This window comes from Hippoglossus hippoglossus, chromosome 9 (assembly GCF_009819705.1).
Source record: "Hippoglossus hippoglossus isolate fHipHip1 chromosome 9, fHipHip1.pri, whole genome shotgun sequence".
NCBI classification, from domain to species: domain Eukaryota; kingdom Metazoa; phylum Chordata; class Actinopteri; order Pleuronectiformes; family Pleuronectidae; genus Hippoglossus; species Hippoglossus hippoglossus.
In genome coordinates this window covers 16,060,079-16,079,385 of record NC_047159.1, presented here as the reverse complement: position 1 = coordinate 16,079,385, position 19,307 = coordinate 16,060,079, and the positions used below count along the sequence as shown (strand labels likewise).

At 43.5% G+C, this 19,307-nt stretch overlaps 1 protein-coding gene across 1 annotated transcript in view; it reads left to right on the top strand.

Moving 5' to 3' along the window:
- The window catches only part of LOC117767706, a 302,206-nt gene that overhangs the window by 48,073 nt on the left and 234,826 nt on the right, over positions 1-19,307 (top strand). Inside the window, exon 4 of the mRNA XM_034595530.1 lies at positions 476-710. Coding sequence (XP_034451421.1) covers positions 476-710 — 235 coding nt within the window. The remainder of the gene's footprint in view (positions 1-475; positions 711-19,307) is intronic.

The window sequence follows — 19,307 nt, the reverse complement described above, 5'->3', positions numbered from 1 at the left end:
AGTAATTTGTACAGCTACAAATTGAGTTAGGTTGAGTTATTATTTCTTCCCCTGGAACGAAAACTGACCTCACTGAAATATGCCTCTTCCACATGCTGTATATGTGACTCTGTGTAGAGAAAACATACCATAAAGCCAACAAAAAGGTATTGCTGTCGCGGCGTAAGCTAAAAGTGATATCTACTGAGATCTCATGTTATGTTGTTCTTAAAATGTTCTCAAAATGATTCATTCGTAGAAAGACATTAAGCACATTTTTACATTCAAAGTCAAACGTAAGCATATTTACTTATGATTCAGTGCAATAAAATGTGTTACATTAAAAAACAGGCTTCATTTATCAACACAATATAATTTATATCATACAAAATACAACAAATATTGATTCGCCAAGCCAACCTTCCCCCTTTTGGGAAGTCTTGTTCACGATATAGAAGAAACTGTGAAAATGTATTTGCTGTCTGCTTTTTCTCAGGCTTGGAGACGGGGAGAGAGAAGTTAAGGACCATCCAGTCGAGGTGAAGTTGCAACAGGAACTAGAAGTAACAGGAAGTGGCACCGGGGTGAATGTCGTTGATATCGCCGGTGTGGCCTGTGGAAGCAGACACTCCTTCGTATGGACTCAAAGTGGACAAGCCTACAGCTTCGGGAACAACTTTTATGCCCAGCTAGGCTATGACTTCCAGAGGGCCGACTTCAAAGAGCACCAGGTACGGAGATCATAGGATGTTTTCGGACATGAAATCCAGAAAATTTTTTTTTCTTTTATCTGGACTTTGACCCAGCAGGAGATTCTCTGGGTCAGAAACGTATTAATTCATGTGTTTTCATTTGAATCACATCGACAACGACGTCGGCCCGCATCAACCAAAAGTTCTCGAATTTCTTTGTCTTTCAAAGTTGACATAATCTTTAGCACCTTCGTCTTCTTTTTCACCCTAAGTTACTTGCATGTCTTCAATGCGCCCACTCGCTCATGGTGAATCCTCTGGACAATATCTCGCTGTATTCTCACATAGGGCTCACCCCAGAGTTTTTACTAGGGGGACTAGGACTCAATTCAGGAGAATATCCAGGAGTATATTCAGGAGTTCATTGCATGTCTGAAAGCAGCTATAAAGTCTTTACAGTAATGACGAAATCAAAGCGAAATGCACGATTATCTAAGCATGACGCGCACAAAACTCACAAAAAATGTGCACTCATCCCATTAAAACCCATCTGATTTTGTAATGCCCAATTAAAAAGAACTACACTATCTCTGCAGTATAATATCATTAGTTTTTAATTCATTGTAGTGAGACAGAGAGAGATAGGGGTCTGACGGAGAAAGGCGTGTGATGGATACCTCAAGGGTGTGGATGGCTGTTTGCTGGTTGCCTCTATCTCTTTCCTTACATGCCTACCATACAGTCGCATGCTGTTGAACCATACAAATCCTAAATTAAGTGCTGTGGAATTGAAATTGGCTCTCTTGTGAAGTGTTCCACTTGCATTTAGAGCTTAATTTTGCCTACTCATATCATTTGATTCAGTCCCTCAGTCCCTCTCTTGCTCACCGCGGCCCATCACTCCCTCTTCCTTCCCATGCAAAATAAGCCCATTTACCGCAGTGTGACAGCATCTAGGTGAATGATTGCCACTCAACACTTGATATATGGATATGTGCTTCCGTGCACATGTGTAGTGGATGTATTATATCTCCGACAGATTTTCCCAGTCTCTCGCAGTTACATTAGTGCATTGTTATACTTTAAGTCTCCGTTTTTTTTTACTCCCACATATTGTAATGGATGGATTGAAAAAGAGGAGGAGTATTTCAGTCCTCTCTCTCTCTCTCTCTTTCTCTCTCGGCCTGAATATTCTCCTCTGTTTTCATTTATTTCACTCAAATCGCTATGGACACGCTTACTATTTAAAGCAATTAAATTTCCTCAAAGTCTTAAACGTACAATACGTAACTAGGGGTCTCTCGATCAAAACAACAACAAAAGACCTTGTTCGACATCTTGAAGCAGTGTGGGATCGTCTTCACCACCATTGCCAATGTAAATCTACCACTCAGGCGCAAATCATGTTCACGAATGAGGTAATGTAATAAAGTTTTATTCACGTTACACAGCAAACAGGAATGAATAATCGTGATCCATTACCAGTAATATAAACCGTGGAAGGAACAAATAGCCGACTGGGTAACTGGCCAGCAGTGGGTTTGTCCTTGGTCATACGTTGTTTGCTTCAGAAGTTAAAGCAGAGATTGGCAACGGCACCAGTAAAGTGGATATGATGCAGTTAAAAGTGAAATGAAAAGGTCCTGTTACCTTGAATAAAATGGAGATTTATCTGGATTTGAACAGTTTTGGAAACATTTTGGGTGACGAAAGTACACGAGTCAATATATAAAACATAGGTCTTGTGGTTTTTAGACATTTTAACAAGGAGTTGTTACATATTTGTTAAAAGCAGTTTTCTTTATATTTTTGCCTCTCCACCACAGTGAAGTGTTCAGCTGCTGTTTTTTTTCTCCAGAATGATCAGTTTTCTTTCCATGTTATCTGTTGTTCCTCTGGCCTCGTTCCAGCACTTACATAACACTTGCATAGATAGAAATCCCCAGAAGAGATGTGTTACAGCTCATGTGCTCTCATGCTTTGAAGGGGGGGGGGGGTCAGGGAAAGTAAGGAGCCACCTGGCAGCAGCACGGAGGCCCAGGGGCCAAAGCTCTCACCTCTCCCCTCTGATAAAGGCCTCTGCATGACTGCACCCAGCCCGAAAGCAACTGATACTGAAGGGGCGACATGCAGCCGCAGTGGCAGAGAATAGCACCTGGTGGTTTTAGTATCCCCAGCGTCAACCTTTCCTCCCACTCTCGCCATAGCGTCGGCCTCGGATTGCCCCAGGTGGAGGCCCAAACCTTGCCCTCCAACCACCCACCTCCGTCCTCTTTCATCCATACTGCCTCCTTGTGTGCGTTGTTTTTTCTCTTTTCCTTCAGTCGGTCCAGACACGCTGCTCCACCTACAGTTATCCCCCAGACATGCGTTCTATATGATACCGGCTATTGTTGTAAAGAATCTGTAGGTTGGACCTGCCAGCTTCACCCCTCAGGCTCTGTCTCTCCTTTTAATCTGAAACGGAGTGGTAGCCGGCCGCTGAGATCTGAGAAACACTATATTCTGCTCTTTATCGTCCCAGTGGAGAGGTGTTGGGGATTCTGCTCACACCTGCGAGCCCTTTGTTCGGGCCCACTATGGCATTTCACCTGCAACAGACAAGGTTAGACAGAGCTCCTATTTAACAGTTTGACTGACATTATTTTAATGTCGCACCGTGGGGTTCTGTGTCTGTGAACGGAAATGAAAGTTAATCTTATTTTTTTCCCTCTCATGTCGCCGCACTCTCTCTGTCTGTCTCTCTCTCTCCTCTCATTAGGACAATGACATTGTCACTTTCTCAGGGTTTTGATGGATGTGTTTGTTCGGCAGATAGGACGATCCCTCTCCAGTTCTCCATGTGCTGCCTTATATCAACATTTTGATAAGAATTAGTAGTCACCGTTGATTGTTTTTCTGGTAGCTCTTGTATCAAGCCAGTATCGTATACCATAGGTCTGTTTGTTTTTGTGTATGAATTTGTCTCCCTGTATACACAGCATAGCTTAGTCTCTAAGTAGGTTAACACCTCCTAGCTGAAAATGTACCACCCATTGTCTGCATTTCTGTGGGAGCATGAAAATAAACTCTGTTCCTAAGTGTGACACGTGTGCAGCTTGAGCTTGGCGTGGCATCTGTGTTCAGCCTGGCTGAGCACAACTTGTTTGAATGTCATATTTATCCCTGTGTTTTGTCAGAAAATTAACTTCCTGCGAGTTTGCGGCAGAGCCGAGCATATGGCCGCCGCTCTCTGGAGATCACAGCCTAGCGGAGCAGGAGCTCGCCGGTGCCGCTGCCCTGCTCTGGCGGCAGATGCTCCAGGCTTCTCCGCGATTAAGTGGAGATCATCACTGTTTTCTTTGAGCACCGCTGTGCCTTGTACTCTGAAGTGTTCCGTTAATCACTGCCTGCCTCCCCGCTTTTTCTACGCAAGCTGCCAATGCACTCATTCAGTTTGGATCTCCCTCTCGCCACTCGCTTGCTCACCGGCTCAAAACCCTGAGCTGAATCTCAGCAGTCCCGGCTCCGCAGAAACACAATTTCCTACCTGTTTGCTCGAGGGATCATAAAAACCAAAATGTTTTTGTGTACTCTTTATTTGATCGGATTCCATTTCTTACCCTCGTCTGCTGTTCATTCATTTTTAAGGTATTGTGGATGTAGTGTAAAATGAGTTTTGTGCAGCTGAATGTTTTCGTAGCCTGTGTATGTTGCTGTAGTTTGAGTTTCTCCCAAAGCGTAAGATGCTGCATTGTTTCCAGTACAGGCGTCTGAGGGGGTGAAGCCTTTTCTACACTTGTCTTTTTTTAGTGGTGACTCCTCCTTCTCTTTTTTCATATTATTTAGAAACATTCACAGTCACATTTAAAGTTGTCAAACATAACTCTCTCTCTCTCTCTCTCTCTCTCTCTCTCTCTCTCTCTCTCTCTCTCTCTCTCTCTCTGTGTGTGTGTGTGTGTGTGTGTGTGTGTGTGTGTGTGTGTGTGTGTGTGTGTGTGTGTGTGTGTGTGTGTGTGTGTGTGTGTGTGTCTGTGTCTGTGTCTGTGTGTGTGTCTGTGTGTGTGTGTGTATATTGAGTACATTCAGTCAGAATGCAGCTATAATGTATCACACGTATCACACAGTAGTGTGGCGTGTATCTCCTACACAAGCAACCATCCATTGTCATTGTTAAACATTGTGACACGCTTTAACCCTGATTGATCTTGATCTCCGACACAAATAATAATGTGATTAGAGGCTTTTCTCTGCTTCTCTCTACACAGAAGTGGAAAATAACATTAGATATTTCCTTTCACGTTAATCGCCTTGGTTGGAAGTCTACCTCGGTGCACCAATAGGCCTCGGTAATGCCTTCTTTCTTCCCATCCAAAATAACCTATTTGCAGTACACCCCCACACAGACATTGCTTAGCTCCTTAACACCGTTATTCTGCACCCATCAAAGCCTGGCTTGCTTGTCCTGGTGGAGCGATCATTTCCCCACGAAAGCAGGATGGCATTACAGTGCTTGTGAAAGCATTTGCATGGCAAAGCAATAATATGCACCTTGTAAATAAAGGAGCTGATCCTGTTCATCGCAGGTTGGATTTCCTGGATGAAGCGGTGGGAAATGGATCCCTGCTCCATCTCCCATCGATGTACAGACGCCGTTCCCTAATCCTGAAGTTTACTTTGCAGTAACGGCTTCTTATTCTTGTGTTATAAGCTCAGACAGACACATGGAAATGTGCTTTTCTCTGCTGCATTAGTTACTTGGCAGACACGCTGATTAGTGGCAATTTTTTGTGTGTGCTTTTTTCCCAATATGTAGATACCCTGATAAAAAATGACCCTACTCACTGAACCCAGATATCAAAATAGCAGTTGCTGTTCTCAATCAACTGTGAAGGAATTGTTTTGGATTGTTGGTAATTTTTTGTGATTTTATTTTTTGGAGGCTGTTCTGCTTTCATCCATGCTAAGTTTACAGACAGCTGGTTCAGTATTCATCCTACAGTGGAAAGATGATGTTATATCTTTTGCCATAGTTAATTTTTTACGACTGCCATGCATTTGCACCGTCTGAACCTGCCTATTGTTGTGCCACACAAACGTTTTCTCTCAATCCACTCAGAATCAAATCTATTCACAACTGTACAAATTGCTGCTGTGCTCTTGGCAAGGTGCAGCTAATTCTTGAACGAGGAAATTCCTTGTCAGGAGCAGCCAAGGGAGAAGGTGTCAGTTTGATACCACAAGTACACTAACGGCTGCGCGGGAGCATAAGCGTTCGCTGCGCTTCGGTGGCGGTGCGTTTGATTTCAACACTGACCACCGGTGATGCCAACCCTGTAGTCCTCGTCTGAGCTGCCTCTTGAGACGCAAAAACATCGATGGCCCTCCCCCACACCTCACTCAGGCTGCTGCTGCTGCTGCTGAGAGAGGGTGAAAAGTAAGAGAGAGGCTGGCAGACAATAAAGTCGCTGCATAGTATGCACTTCTATCGCCTGTCTATTGTTCCGCTGCAGTTACAAGTTATGCACTACATAGGAACTCGGTGTGGGTGTACAGAGACCCAAACTACTATGCTCATCTCCCCTGGGGGCACCTCAAAGGACGCTTGTTCTGTTCCTCCACTCAGGCCCTGGGCTCCCCCTGAAAAATGAGAGGAAGAGACGGGGAAGAGAGGGAACACAGGGATTTAATCTCAGCTGTGTAGGAAGGCTAACCTGCACCTCTGGAGATGTGCGTCTTTTCAAAAAGTACCAAGACGAAACCATCTCTCTGACTCCTCACACTCCCCTCTGATTTGTTTAGGGCCGCGGTGTGGGAATCGGTCGATACGACGACTTTTGCTGCACTCTGGAACTCACTACAGGCTGTCTTCATTGCTTTGCCTCTCTGTTTGCCATTAGTTGCCGTGCAAAGTTTGAACCTGACACACGCATTATTTTCTCAGAGTGAACGAGAGAATATGGTGTTTGTGACCTTGTTTCAGTTTGAATCGTACGCCCCGCTGTTTCCTAATACGCCCCTAGTGTATGTATCGCTGAAAGCACATTTATTACACATCAATAATTCTGTACATTTCCTTCCGGAAAACTAATTCTCATAATAGGATTTTGTCAATGTGATTTGAATAATGATCTCAAAACATCCCATTTTAGGCTACTTAACTAAATAGAATATTACTGATTGCGACACTTATCCATGGTTGGGTTTTTGGTAACCTTCTTTTCTGTTTCTTGCCAACAGCCAATTTTCTCTCAATTAAAGCATGATATTAGCACTCAGTGGGGCATAAACAGAAATAACCGTACGCGACTGAATATCATGCCTTGATTATGAATTTAGGAGTGGATGTACAGATGGATCCAGTTTCTACACTCCTATTAGCGTGCTGATGTTTTTTATGTGTGTCTGTGAGAAGAGAGGGGAGAGGAAATCGCTGCCTGAATGTGCAGGGGTGTGTGTGTGTGTGTGTGTGTGTGTGTGTGTGTGTGTGTGTGTGTGTGTGTGTGTGTGTGTGTGTGTGTGTGTGTGTGTGTGTGTGTGTGTGTGTGTGTGTGCGTTTGACAATTGGGTTGCAGGAAAAGCTGGAAGTAATCAGCTTTATCCAGTGGAAACCTCTGGAATGGGAGGGCAGGGCGAAAAAGAGAGACAACAGTCACAGGTATAGTCAGAAGAAAAAGTGTATCATTACGTTCGGAGCCAGTCAGTGGTGATGCCAGTTGGCCAAAGTTAGCAGGAAGCTGTCCTAGTAAATGGCAGCAGCTGCTCGCAGTTCGAGAGAGCATGTCCCAGTCAGAGGAGAAAAGCGATGGCATCTACATTAATACTACCTTAATGGCCCATCTGGTGCTCCGTAGGGTCCCTGGCTGCGCCACCGACTCATAGGCGTTTGACAGGCAGTCTCCAGCGCACCAGACGCGCATGGCATGCCAAATGGCGGGGAGACGCCTCTGTGGCGCACAGATCTGTCAAACTCTGTCTGACGCTGTAGTCACACAGGCAGGCGAAGTTGAGGCAAGTTTTCACACGTGATTGGTTCTTGACATGGTTCGGGGGGGAGGAGGAGGAGGAGGGGGCAGGAGGAGAACGACTGGCTTGTCTATCTCTCTCTCTCTCTCCTCTGCACCCTCTGCACACACACACACACACACACACACACACACACACACACACATACACACACACACACACACACACACACACACACACACACACACACACACACATACATGCACACACTCGCCATACTAGATGCTAAGTTGCCATGACCAGATTAAACCCCAATGAGAAAGGCAGGTTAAGATGAGCCAGTGGTGGATTCTCTCTGCTCTGATGGCAAACGGAGATAACGAATATTATTTTCGCTGCGAGTCACAGCCTCTCTCTGTAAACAAATACTGGAACAAATTGCTTCATTGGAAGAAATGGCGGAAGGTCTTATCGAAACACCACAGGGGTTTCTGGCTGTAATTGGCATAATTCGTTGACAGAGCAGACTGCAGTCCATGATGTGGCACAGTGATGAACTGACTGATCATGGCTTTAGGTCTCTAGATTGGCCTTTTCAAAAATATTTAGAGACACTGCGCAATTACTTAATATGCAAACATGTGGGATACTGTGAGTTCCACTGGTTTGTTCTATTTGCTTGGAAAATAATTTACTAATGTTTGTTAAAAAATCCTAATAGCGTCATACTGTATATTTCCTCATGTCATGTCATCATAACCAGCTAAAAACTTAATCTCAAAAACTTTTCTTTTAATCAACCATATATTAATTTAAAATGATTTTGTATGAACTGGTGGAAGTGGATGTTCATCAGCCCCTGATAAGTTTCACATTACTGTCGCAGTCGAGGTTTCTCTCCGAGTGGGTCACACTGTGCAGAACCCACCAGCACAGATCACAGTCCCAGAAGTACACATCACACTGCTGCTGGGAAACTACTGCTCCTTTCAATGTGAGTAAACTACACACTAAAGTACAGCATACTTTTTTTCCCCCTTCTCCTTCCTCACAGAGTACTTTAAAACATTTGCTCGCGTTCTTTCTCTCACACTTTTTTCTTAAGGACATTTTGAGAGATAGCGGCAGTTCAAAAAAAAAAAAATGGAACGGAAGGTTCTTTAGAAAATGCATTTCAAATGGCTTATCCAGTAGGTAGCCCCAGAGGACACCTCAGGGATAAACCTTGGCAAGAAAGGAAGATAGAAGGAAAAAAGTGAAATTGGAAAGAAGACACAGCCGTGACTAAAACAGTAGAAATATATAGAGAAAAAGGTATCCTCTTAACCTGCCGACGCCTCTTCAGAGGAGTCGCAGCGCTCCATATCAGTATTCACTCTCTGAACACTCTGCTGTGTTCTGTGTGTAAAAAAGCCAAGATCCGCTGATGTCTCTTGCCCCAGACGGTCTCATATTTAGACAGCCGGCGCAGGTGATTTCTAAATGACTCACACCACAGACAGACGCTGTCCCACTTTAGTTTTTGTTGTTTCTTCTTTGGCGTTATCGTTGATTTACTGCGTTGTGAGCGAATCAGCGGAGTGATGGAATTGTGCTCGATAAAAAGGGGATTAATGTTTTATTTTAAACTAAACAAAACACGAAACTAAGGAAATTGATGTCAGGGAGAGGTCAGCTGGACAGCGGCTGCCAAGTTTTTGTGTGCGAGAAGACGAACGGAGGAGAGGAGAGAGAGGGAGAGATGAGGGCTGAAAGAAAAGGCGAGAGAAAAAAGGAGAAATCAGTAAAAATGGGTTTTGGGGGGGGGGGGGGGGGGGGGGGGGGGGGGGGTTGAGAGAAAATGAGCAGAAGGAACTCTTCAACTTTCACTCACATTCCCAGATGTGTTGTAGGCAAGACGTAGCCTTTGAAAAGCTTGTGGCAAAATAGGCAAAATACGAATACGCACACCCTCACTCACTTTCCCTCTTTCTCATATACTTTCTCTTTTTCTCTCTGACTCTCTCGTATTTTTCCTGCTACCTCTTTCACACCCTCTCCACATCTCCTCGTCTTTATCTTTCTCCCTGGGCATCTCCATTCCTTAGTGGCAAGCCCAGCTGGGGGTGTTCTGTGGTACTATGAGTGAACCTTCACTGTCTCCTTCAGCAGGCATGCTGTCCCTGCACAACACACACACACACACACACACACACACACACACACACACACACACACACACACACACACACACACACACACACACACACACACACACACTTGCTTCCCCTGCTATCTTTGATTTCACTAAAAAAATATCTTTGCATTCGCCTTCTCTTCTTCACCTATATAAATATGTGACTGGGTCAAAATTGATCATTTACAAAATAAACCTCACTTGTGATTTGATGCTGACATTTCCAAGAAGGAATACAGTTTGAATTTGTTTTTATTTTGAAAACTACCTAAGAAAAGGCCCTGCATTGACCAGCATTCTTTGTTTTGCAATCTACTGTAAAGCCACTAGAGGGAGCTTATATTATGCTGTGCGCCCTCATGTCAGGGATCTGTTTTAAGGAGCCTTTCAAATCTTCTTTCAAATGTTCCTCATTCTGTCCCTGAGAACCATCAATAAGAACCATCCTGCAGCGTCATGTTCTCAACAATGCAGGGATCTTAAGCTATTACTTTTACAAGAGGTATACATTTGCATCAGGCGTATGCTTTCTCTCAAACAAAAACAATAATTGCTTCTCATACGTTTGTGTGTTTGATATCTTCTGTGTCTGAGTCTACTTGTGCATGTGCAAGAGGTGATAATTCTACAGTTGCTCGGAAGCTTGAGCGTGGGGGGGGGGGAGTTATAATGACACAGAGCATGCCCAGGCGTGCTTTCAATCTGCTCCCCAAACGTAATGAGTCTGGGCAGAAGTCCGGTCATCCCAACTTGATCAAAACCGGGCAGGAAATCTGCAAATGATTTATCGTATCCTGCGGAGATTCATCAGTTTCACATGTCAAAAATGATGCTGAGCCGAAAATTAAAAGGCATCTTTCGTCACCGTTATTTTCCTAATATAGACGGAAAGAGGGAGCATGAAAGCGATTCTGTCAGGGTGGGAGAGGAAAAGTGTTTTATCTGGTTTAATTTAGAGCATATTGCATTGTTATGTGATCTTATTCTGTCTGTGTCCATTTTTACTCAGATCCCTTCCTCAAGAATAAGGATGTTATAGAACTACATAAGTTGTTTGAATGAGAGATATCACCTAAACCTATTTTTCAAAAAAGTACATTACAAATTATTTGATTAATTAATATGGCTTATCACCAACATACATGCAAACACGTCTCCATACTTCACGAACTATTATTAGTTTTTAGTGATTTATGGACACCTTATAGATTCGCATGCACATTCAGTCTTACCTGATGAGCACCTTTGCCCCTCTGCCTTTTATCAGCCTGCAGACGACTAATGCATATTGCCAGTTAATCATAATTTTTTTTTTCTGTCCATGTCCCTTCCTAATAGGAGTTGGGTGACATGACAGCGTCTGAGTCCCGGAGTTGTCCCGCCGTAACGTTACACGATCGTCCCTCTCGTGTTACTAAAACAAGCCTCGGCCGAGGGGGGATTCGCCGTGCTCCGCTCTTCTCCTCTCCCTCCGCTCCTCCTGGCCTTTTCCTGTGACAGGGCTGCCGATGATACAGATCCGCTGTGACATTTTACATTGTGCTCCCTAATTGCAGCAGCTGATAGTGGGATAGCTCACATACAGCTGCATATTTCCTCTTTCTCCCCTTTTTCTTTTTCTTTTTTTTTCGAGGTGGCTTGGATGGAGCGGTGGACTGGTTTCGAGTCATTTCATTGTTCTCATGTTGTCTGATGGTATGTTAGGTGTTTCTCCCTGTTTTATAACTCTATAAGTCTACAGTAGCACTTCATCATATATAAAACCCATTAATTTAATTAAAACTGTAAAGGCCTTTTTTTTACTATTTGTTTTAAAAATCAAATTTTCAGCGTTTACATAAGTGAATGAACAGTTTCCGTGGTTCTGTCCATTCTCTCCTTCGCTCTGGTGCCGCGTCCTCAAGCGTCTCAGCCTATGACTCCCAAACGGAGAGCCAGGATAAACCTGTGTGACAGATGCAGCTCTAATTATACAGTTGTTTTAAGACTGTCAGGTTGCAGGGATAAGGGAGCCATTTGGGAAAGTGAAGGAGGAGGGTGTGGAGTAGTAGGAGACGGAGGGGGAGCGGGGGCGACGGTTTGATGGACGGACATTGTAACACCAGCATCTGGTGATAGCTGCAGCTGCCGTATCGTTTTCCCACCGCCAGCTTGCCAGCTAAATAAATATTGCCACGATCTGTCTTGTACTAGCAAGTGTAAATTACTTTAACACGTCAATAACTAGTTTACAATGATGTTTTTTCCTGCCATTTCAGAACATATATTGATTTCACATTGCTGTTAAATGGCTTGAGCATTGTTTCCCCTCACTCTGCACTTTGTGTTTCACATAGACTCACCAACGAACTTGACAGGAACAGGAGAAAGAAAAGGGAAAACCTGTATTGATCATGCAGTTACTCCACATTTTCGCTCTATAACTAAGTACAAAATTGAATTTTATCATATGGAATTTAGTGTCTGTATAATTCAGATTGGTGTTTGTTTTCACATAGTCTTTTTACACTATACTGTATGTGCTTTTTAAATGACGTGTTTACTGTAGTTGGGTTATTGGGTTAATAATTTCTCAACTGGGAGGGTTGCATTTAGTATAAAAAAGAAAAACCTGTCTCGCCGTATCTGACTTTCTCTTGCTCTAAGTAAAGCCGATTATAATTAGCAAAGAAGACAAGTCTTTGGTGACAATGTTACCAGTATAATTTTCATTATACGCCATTTCAACATTTTCCTCAATAGTAGAGAGAAGTAATTAGTTGAGAAAAGTGGTTCAGTAAGAAACAATGCCTGCCTACAGTACACATTTTCTGTGTGTGTGTGTGTGGTTTGTGAAAATAGACAAAGAAACCATAGAATGCACAGAATGTTTGAGGTTGTTTTTGTGTCGATATGCACATGTGCGCATCTTGAAGTGGGAGCACGCACGTGTGTGCACCCATGAAGCATCTTCGCAGGCTACTTGCACTTCTCCAGTGTGTGTGTGTGTCTATTTTCATTCATATGGGTTCCTCCTCTAGAGGACAGATGTTGGGAAACCCACAAAAATCAGAGCTGAAGCCGCACTATAATCACCGCGATTTTAATCAAGGTCTCACATTGTGACCCACTTATTTTCTCACAGTACTGATTGCACTGCAGTGCAGTGACGACTAGCATTACAAAACTGCAGCCTGTGATTAACCTTCACATCATATACATGTCCCCTAACCAGCATACAGCGAATCCTAATCCCAAAATTACATCCACTTGGACTGGAAAACCTCTCCCTTTGTCAAATTTAAACATTTCTTCCCTCCTCATCCTCCCGTCCTCACATCATACGAGGATGATGCCTGCTTCCTGCTCATGAGCAAATTGAGGCATGTCTGAGTGTGTAATACTCAGCTGACATATTCCTGTCAGACAGAATAATATTTTTGTTCAACCATGTACAGACACTGTGACCTGCCAGCTTTTAACTCTTAGCTAAAAGTCGAGCTAAAAGTATTCACAAAATCTGATACAAACAAAATAAACAACTCTGTTATAGGCTTTTGTGGACGTAAGGAAACCAAACCTTCATTTTTCATTTTCACCAGTGTTATAATTTTAACATCAGCGATAATAAAGCAGATTGATTATTCATTCTCGTGCTCCAACACCATTTAATTGTGTAGCCGGAACCCTCCAACTTGGGGTCAACAGGGCCCTCGCTCATTTACACACACACACACACACACACACACACACACACACACACACACACACACACTCTCTCACACAAATTCTAAAAAATCTCTTTTCTTCTCCCCCTCCCAGATGCTCGCACTGTGCCTTCTCAAAGCCCCCCCCCCCCCCCCCCCCCCCCCCCCCCCACAAAAAACATGCCCAGACTGGAATTTGCCAAAATATCCTTTCTCCTATCAAACACACACTGTGCCTCATCTCGGTCCCTTCCCACTTACTCCTTCAACATCTTAATTAATACCCCTTAGGAGGCATATCGCCCCGCAGAGCCACAGAGACTCACTGTGGTGATGGTGGATTCTCCCAGTAAACGCTCACCACAGATGCTGTGGTGGGTTCATTTTAAACCACATCACTAAACTGTCGCTTCACTTTGAATCCGTCCCTCGCAGATTCAACACACTGGTTCACGAGCAGTTGTCAGATATTGTGTTTCATTTCAAACTTTCCTCCTGTTACACAAACACTGCTGATGAGAATATAAATGCAGGTAGTGACTCTGAACTATTAGAAAATGTTTACTATTAAATATATTTAATAATTCATTAATATTTTTTTGATCAGTGTTTGTGAAATGCGAGGGTGTGTTATTTGATAGCTTGGTAGTTTAAAAAGTCAAACTGCTACAAAGTCCGATGCCTTTTCATTCCATCCGTATGACAGCCATACAACCTATACCATACCTGTAGAGCTGCAACAGTCTCCGTCCCCTCATGTCTCTCCTCTCGCCTCTGCTCCTGTTCAATAGCTAATGGATCGTTGTGGTTTCCAGGGTCTGCTCCAAATGTTCTCCTGTGGAGATCGCGTAAGAAGTGCCCTCAGCTGGTCCCTCCGTCTGCCATTAGGCCTCTCCACACTTTTTATCCCTGGACCTCCAAGACCTCAAACTGCCAAATGAGTTGAATTATGGCCAGTTATGTGGAGTGGACCCGGCGTCACAGGGGAGAGGCCTGAGTCAGTGGAACTAACCACACTCCTGACCATTAAAAGGCAGCCTGACACTGCCTCTTCATCTTCCCCCACCGTGCTCTCAAAGGCCGGCATTGCAAACCCATGTCTCCCCAGAGGAGAGACGCAGTACAGCAAACCTACCAGTGAGACAGGCAGGCAGCCATCCACTCTTTCAGGCAGGCAGGAAAGCAACTAGCTCCCACATCATTAAAATTAAGCACCTCCTGGACTCTCTCTCTTTTTGTTTTCAGGTATTTTCCTTTCCTCTCACCCATTTTGCCCTATATTTTTGACCTATATCTTCACCTGCCTTTCAAATGTCTCTTCCCTCCATGTTCTTCAATCACTTCTCTTGCCAGGTTTCTTTTTTTTCCCTCTGTGCCCTCCAGCTATGTGGGCGGGGTTTCAGGGTTATAACTACACAAGGTTAATTGCCGCAGCTAAAACAAGCGTGTGCGACCGGGGCCCCAGCTACTGTATAAAGGAGGTCATCTAAGTCAGGCGACGCTCGCAAATGTACTCACAACATCCATACATGGATGCTGACCACGCCGGCCTAGGACACCACTGTTTGCTCCCCTCCTGGTCGCACACACGCATACACACGCAGCCCTGAATTTGATCTGTCACAATAACAGGAGCATCATGGCATGATGGATACAGCCCCTTTCCCCCCCTGCTCTTCTCTCCCCCTCCTGCTTCTCTCTGGTAATCTTGATGCGGTGTGTAATGTTTGCTGTAGCCAGCGGCTGAAATTGAATGAGTGATACAACCAGAGGTGCTGGGATTACTGTGGGCAGAATTGATGCTATCTGTCCAATGATGTGTTATTTTGTGGAAGTGAGGCAACAAACCGGAGAGAGAAATGGTCGCAGCACTCTGTATGATTTTACAGTTTAAGTGGTGAAAGACAAATAGAATAACAGTGATGTGCTAGCAGGGGTTGTAAATGGTTGAATAATTTTCCTCGATTTCAACATTCATTTATCTTTCCTGCAGTCTTTTGCGGGGCTTCGCGCGGCAGCTTGAATGCTATTTATCGCTCTCGTCTGCTCCACAATTGCAGCATCAGCTCGCTCAGCGCCCCGTCTTTAGAGGTGAGACAGGTTGCGTCCAGTCCCTGCTCCTCTAATAAGGTTGGCTCAGAGAAGGGTCAGAGGTAAACTAATGACACCGCCAATAGATGCTTCTTCCTGGAAGCTTAAGCCCGGGCTGAGCAGGGACTGGGCTTGTGGGAATAAAAGTGTGCTGCTTTGAGACTCAGCAGGCTGCACCTGGGTCAGACGCTAACCATTGAAAAGACTAAATTCAGCTCTTTCTGCCAGTTTGGGGGCACAAGCTGAGGGTCCTGTGCTATTGTTGTGGGGTCAGGTTAAAGCCGTCCAGATTGCCAGAGCAGCTGACAACCATTCATCATGAATTCAGCAACAGCTAAACACTGTCTAGCTGTTAAGTTCTGCTTAGGTAGGTCGGAGGCTTTAGACAAAACTTAAAGAATAGAGAAAAAATCTCTATTCACCGTTGTGCTCAATATATTTTAAATTAAAGGTGGTATCATTAAAGCTATGAAACAGTATTTGCAACTAGTTCTGGGTGATATGGAAAAAAAATTACGATCATTTTTTTCAGTCGATATCTATATATATATACCAGGATATAAACAAATCACTATTTCTGTAATTTCCACCCTAGATGGTTAAAAGGTTAGTGGTATTACCTGTCTTTTTGGGAACATGCTTTTAACACAAATTGCAGTGCACGCTACTCTGCTACTTGTTGGCAGAGTAGCGTGACCCTTCTTTTCCAGCGTGACTGTCTTCTTCTGTAGCGCTGTCGCTCGAGGTTTCGTTAACATTTTCTGTCGCTCACACTCCTGACTGGTGCGTACGTCAGGAGCCCAAACATTATCATGTGTGCTGCTGCCGGCTGCTGCTCCTACACTCTGTGCTGTGTGTGTCAACCTAACCAGCCGTGGCTGTAACTCTATTCCAGCCACAGATTAGTTCAGCGTAGCACTATTGTCATTATCATTGGCTGTTTGTGTTGTCCGTCAAAACATGGATGAGTGAGTTCTATCGACTATGTCTTATATTTCTATCGAGGAAAAGTTGTTTCGCGATGATTATCTTTATCGTTTTATCGCCCAGCCCTATTTGCAACTGTAATTTACAGTGTGTGTTTATATGTAATAAAAACACAGAGGCAGAGAGAGACTGTGCTATTGGCTTTGAGGGAAAAATGAAAAAGTAAGGGCTATTTTTCTCCCCTATGTAAACAGCTGGCAGCATCCCATGCTTGCACAATTAATGGGCAACTAATTGGCAATAATCATTTTTAAGCAAATTTAGAGTAGGCAGTTACCCCTGGAACAAACAGCTGTTGGTGGAACCTTCTGGCAATATAGCATGGATGTTTAAGGATGTAGCTGATCTATGCTTAAAGGGGGGGTCCATTCACAAACACTTATATACCAACTATTGGCTCATACATGCACAAGGTTTCCCATCTGCATTTACCAGCAGGCATAGAGGATCTGCTGTATGCAGCATACTGGAGCAATGCATAAAAACAAATCAGTATGAATCCAACTGTACTGCACTTATTTAGTCTTACATATAGTATACTGTGTTTGATTTGAAATGCTCTCAACAGAGGATTCATATGTTCAAAACAATATGGCTAAAAAGTCCTTAACACAATTGAGAAATCATTGTAAAATACATTGCTGCCTCTCTTTTAAGGTTTTATGGTTTTTAAGGCCTCCAAAGCTTTTAAATACTGGTTTTCTAAACTACATGTAGTCCAAGGTGTATCAAAGTTTTCATTGCTGGTTCCTTTGATTGCTGTAATACAACTGAGATCACCACGTACTATCACTTAGTATAAGGTGTTCTTGCTTAGGTAGGTCATCCTGGTGACTCTGATGTGACACTGGGTACTCTGGTCAGATGTCTGCCCAACTATTTGGCTCTATAGAGTATATACCACCGTAATCACCAAATTGCGTACACACATAGATATCAGCCCCCTAAATATTCCACTTAAAATTAAAATCATTGTATTACCCTGTAGACATTTTTGAAAATGTCAAAAAGCATATTTTACAATGTTACAGAAAGTGAGGGGGGGGGAAAGTTCCTGTACCTGCCCCTTTGTTCGGATCTGGGCAAAGATTAAATGGGTTCCCTTTCTGTCTGTTCAGTAGTTTTTGTGTCGTCCTGCTGAGAAACAGACAGGGGTGAATACAACCTCCTTAGCAGAGGTAATTCCCTCATCTCATTCATCATATTGCACATAGTGTCTGAGGTGTAACACCATGCAAAGCTGTTCCTACTTTCCCGCAGCGGATTTCTTTCAGGTCATATATAATATTTTTCATTAGTCTAGTTTTTGAGTGATTTGTTGGATTGGTTGGTTGAATAGTTTTGATGTGGAAGAGCAGCATTAGAGAAACCGGTGGTTACTTTGTATTTAAAGATTCTGAATATCTTGGGAGTAATCCTTGAACACTGTGAGCACGATACACACTGTATGAAGTTTGTGGTACTTATAAAATTTGAACTTCGGTTAAAGAGTGGAGTATATGTGGTTGAGTTAAAGAACCAGTTTTTCAAACCTTAGTCAAAGAGAGGCAGCAATGCATTTTTTTACAATGATAATTTCTCTATCGTGTCAAGGATTTCTTTGCCATATTGTTTTGAACATACTTGTTGAATCCTTGAGAGCATTTAAGGTCAGACCTCAGCAGTGTGAATCTATGTAGTTGGGATTTCATTCAGCTGAAAGGATCCCTGCCAAGGTCTTGATTCAATAATGAAATACTATGAAACAGTACAGTATTGGCAGGGAGGACAGAACCTTGTGGTTGGCAGACAAGCAGGGAGTGAGCATTGAATTAAATCAAACCGTGCTTCGCCGTATAACTCATCTGGCCTGGAGTTACTCAGACTGAAAACCAAATAGGACGAGAAGAAAAACGATGGTGGAGCTACAGTTCACTTGATGGAGGTATGGTGACAGTCTCTCCGACACTGGCTCTGGAGGCCTCTTGTACACAGTGATGCACAAATTAATTTACATGATGAAGTCTCTTCTGCTTTAAGCCTTCCGCTTGATGAAAGGTGGGGGGGAAAAGGGGAGAGAATGGGTGTGTGGGATGCTGAAAAGTAATGTCAAACATCCTGATTGTGAGACGGGAATGGATTAAAGGCATTGTTTGAGCTGGAAGAGGCACCTTCCATACCGCTGGCTGCCATCTTATCTCGCCCCCCAACAGTGGTTTAATCTGTTGGTCGAGCACGCCTGCAAATAATTTCTATCCGTCAGACAGACAATGGAGCTGCCACCTTGTTGTGCATCATGGATTACTGTACTGTGCATCCTGTCCCGCCCCTACATAGACCCCTGACAAAGGACTTATTTGAATATCCAGCCATGGCTAATTTGTATGTGTTGCATGTGGGAACGTGCACGCGTACAAGCTTAAAAGTCCATACAAAATATACATACACACTTGTTTTAACATGCGCACACACACTTCTTTGTGGACATGCCTATAGGGGGCATTTGCATAGATTTTTGCTCATTTAGTTGATGTTGAAAGTCAGGAATTATTGCTTCCAATCCTTATGGCTAAACTGTAAACAAACTGAATAGAGCAGATTCAATTAACTCCGTCTAACTTAACATATAATTACATGAAAGCACAGAGAGTGAGGAGTGGGAGATAATGGAGTTTGTTGCCCTTGAACCTTCACCCCGCTTTTCCCATTTGTTTATCAAATTAATTTAAGCCAGTAGATTTGTTATGCTTGGGCTTAAATACATATAATCAC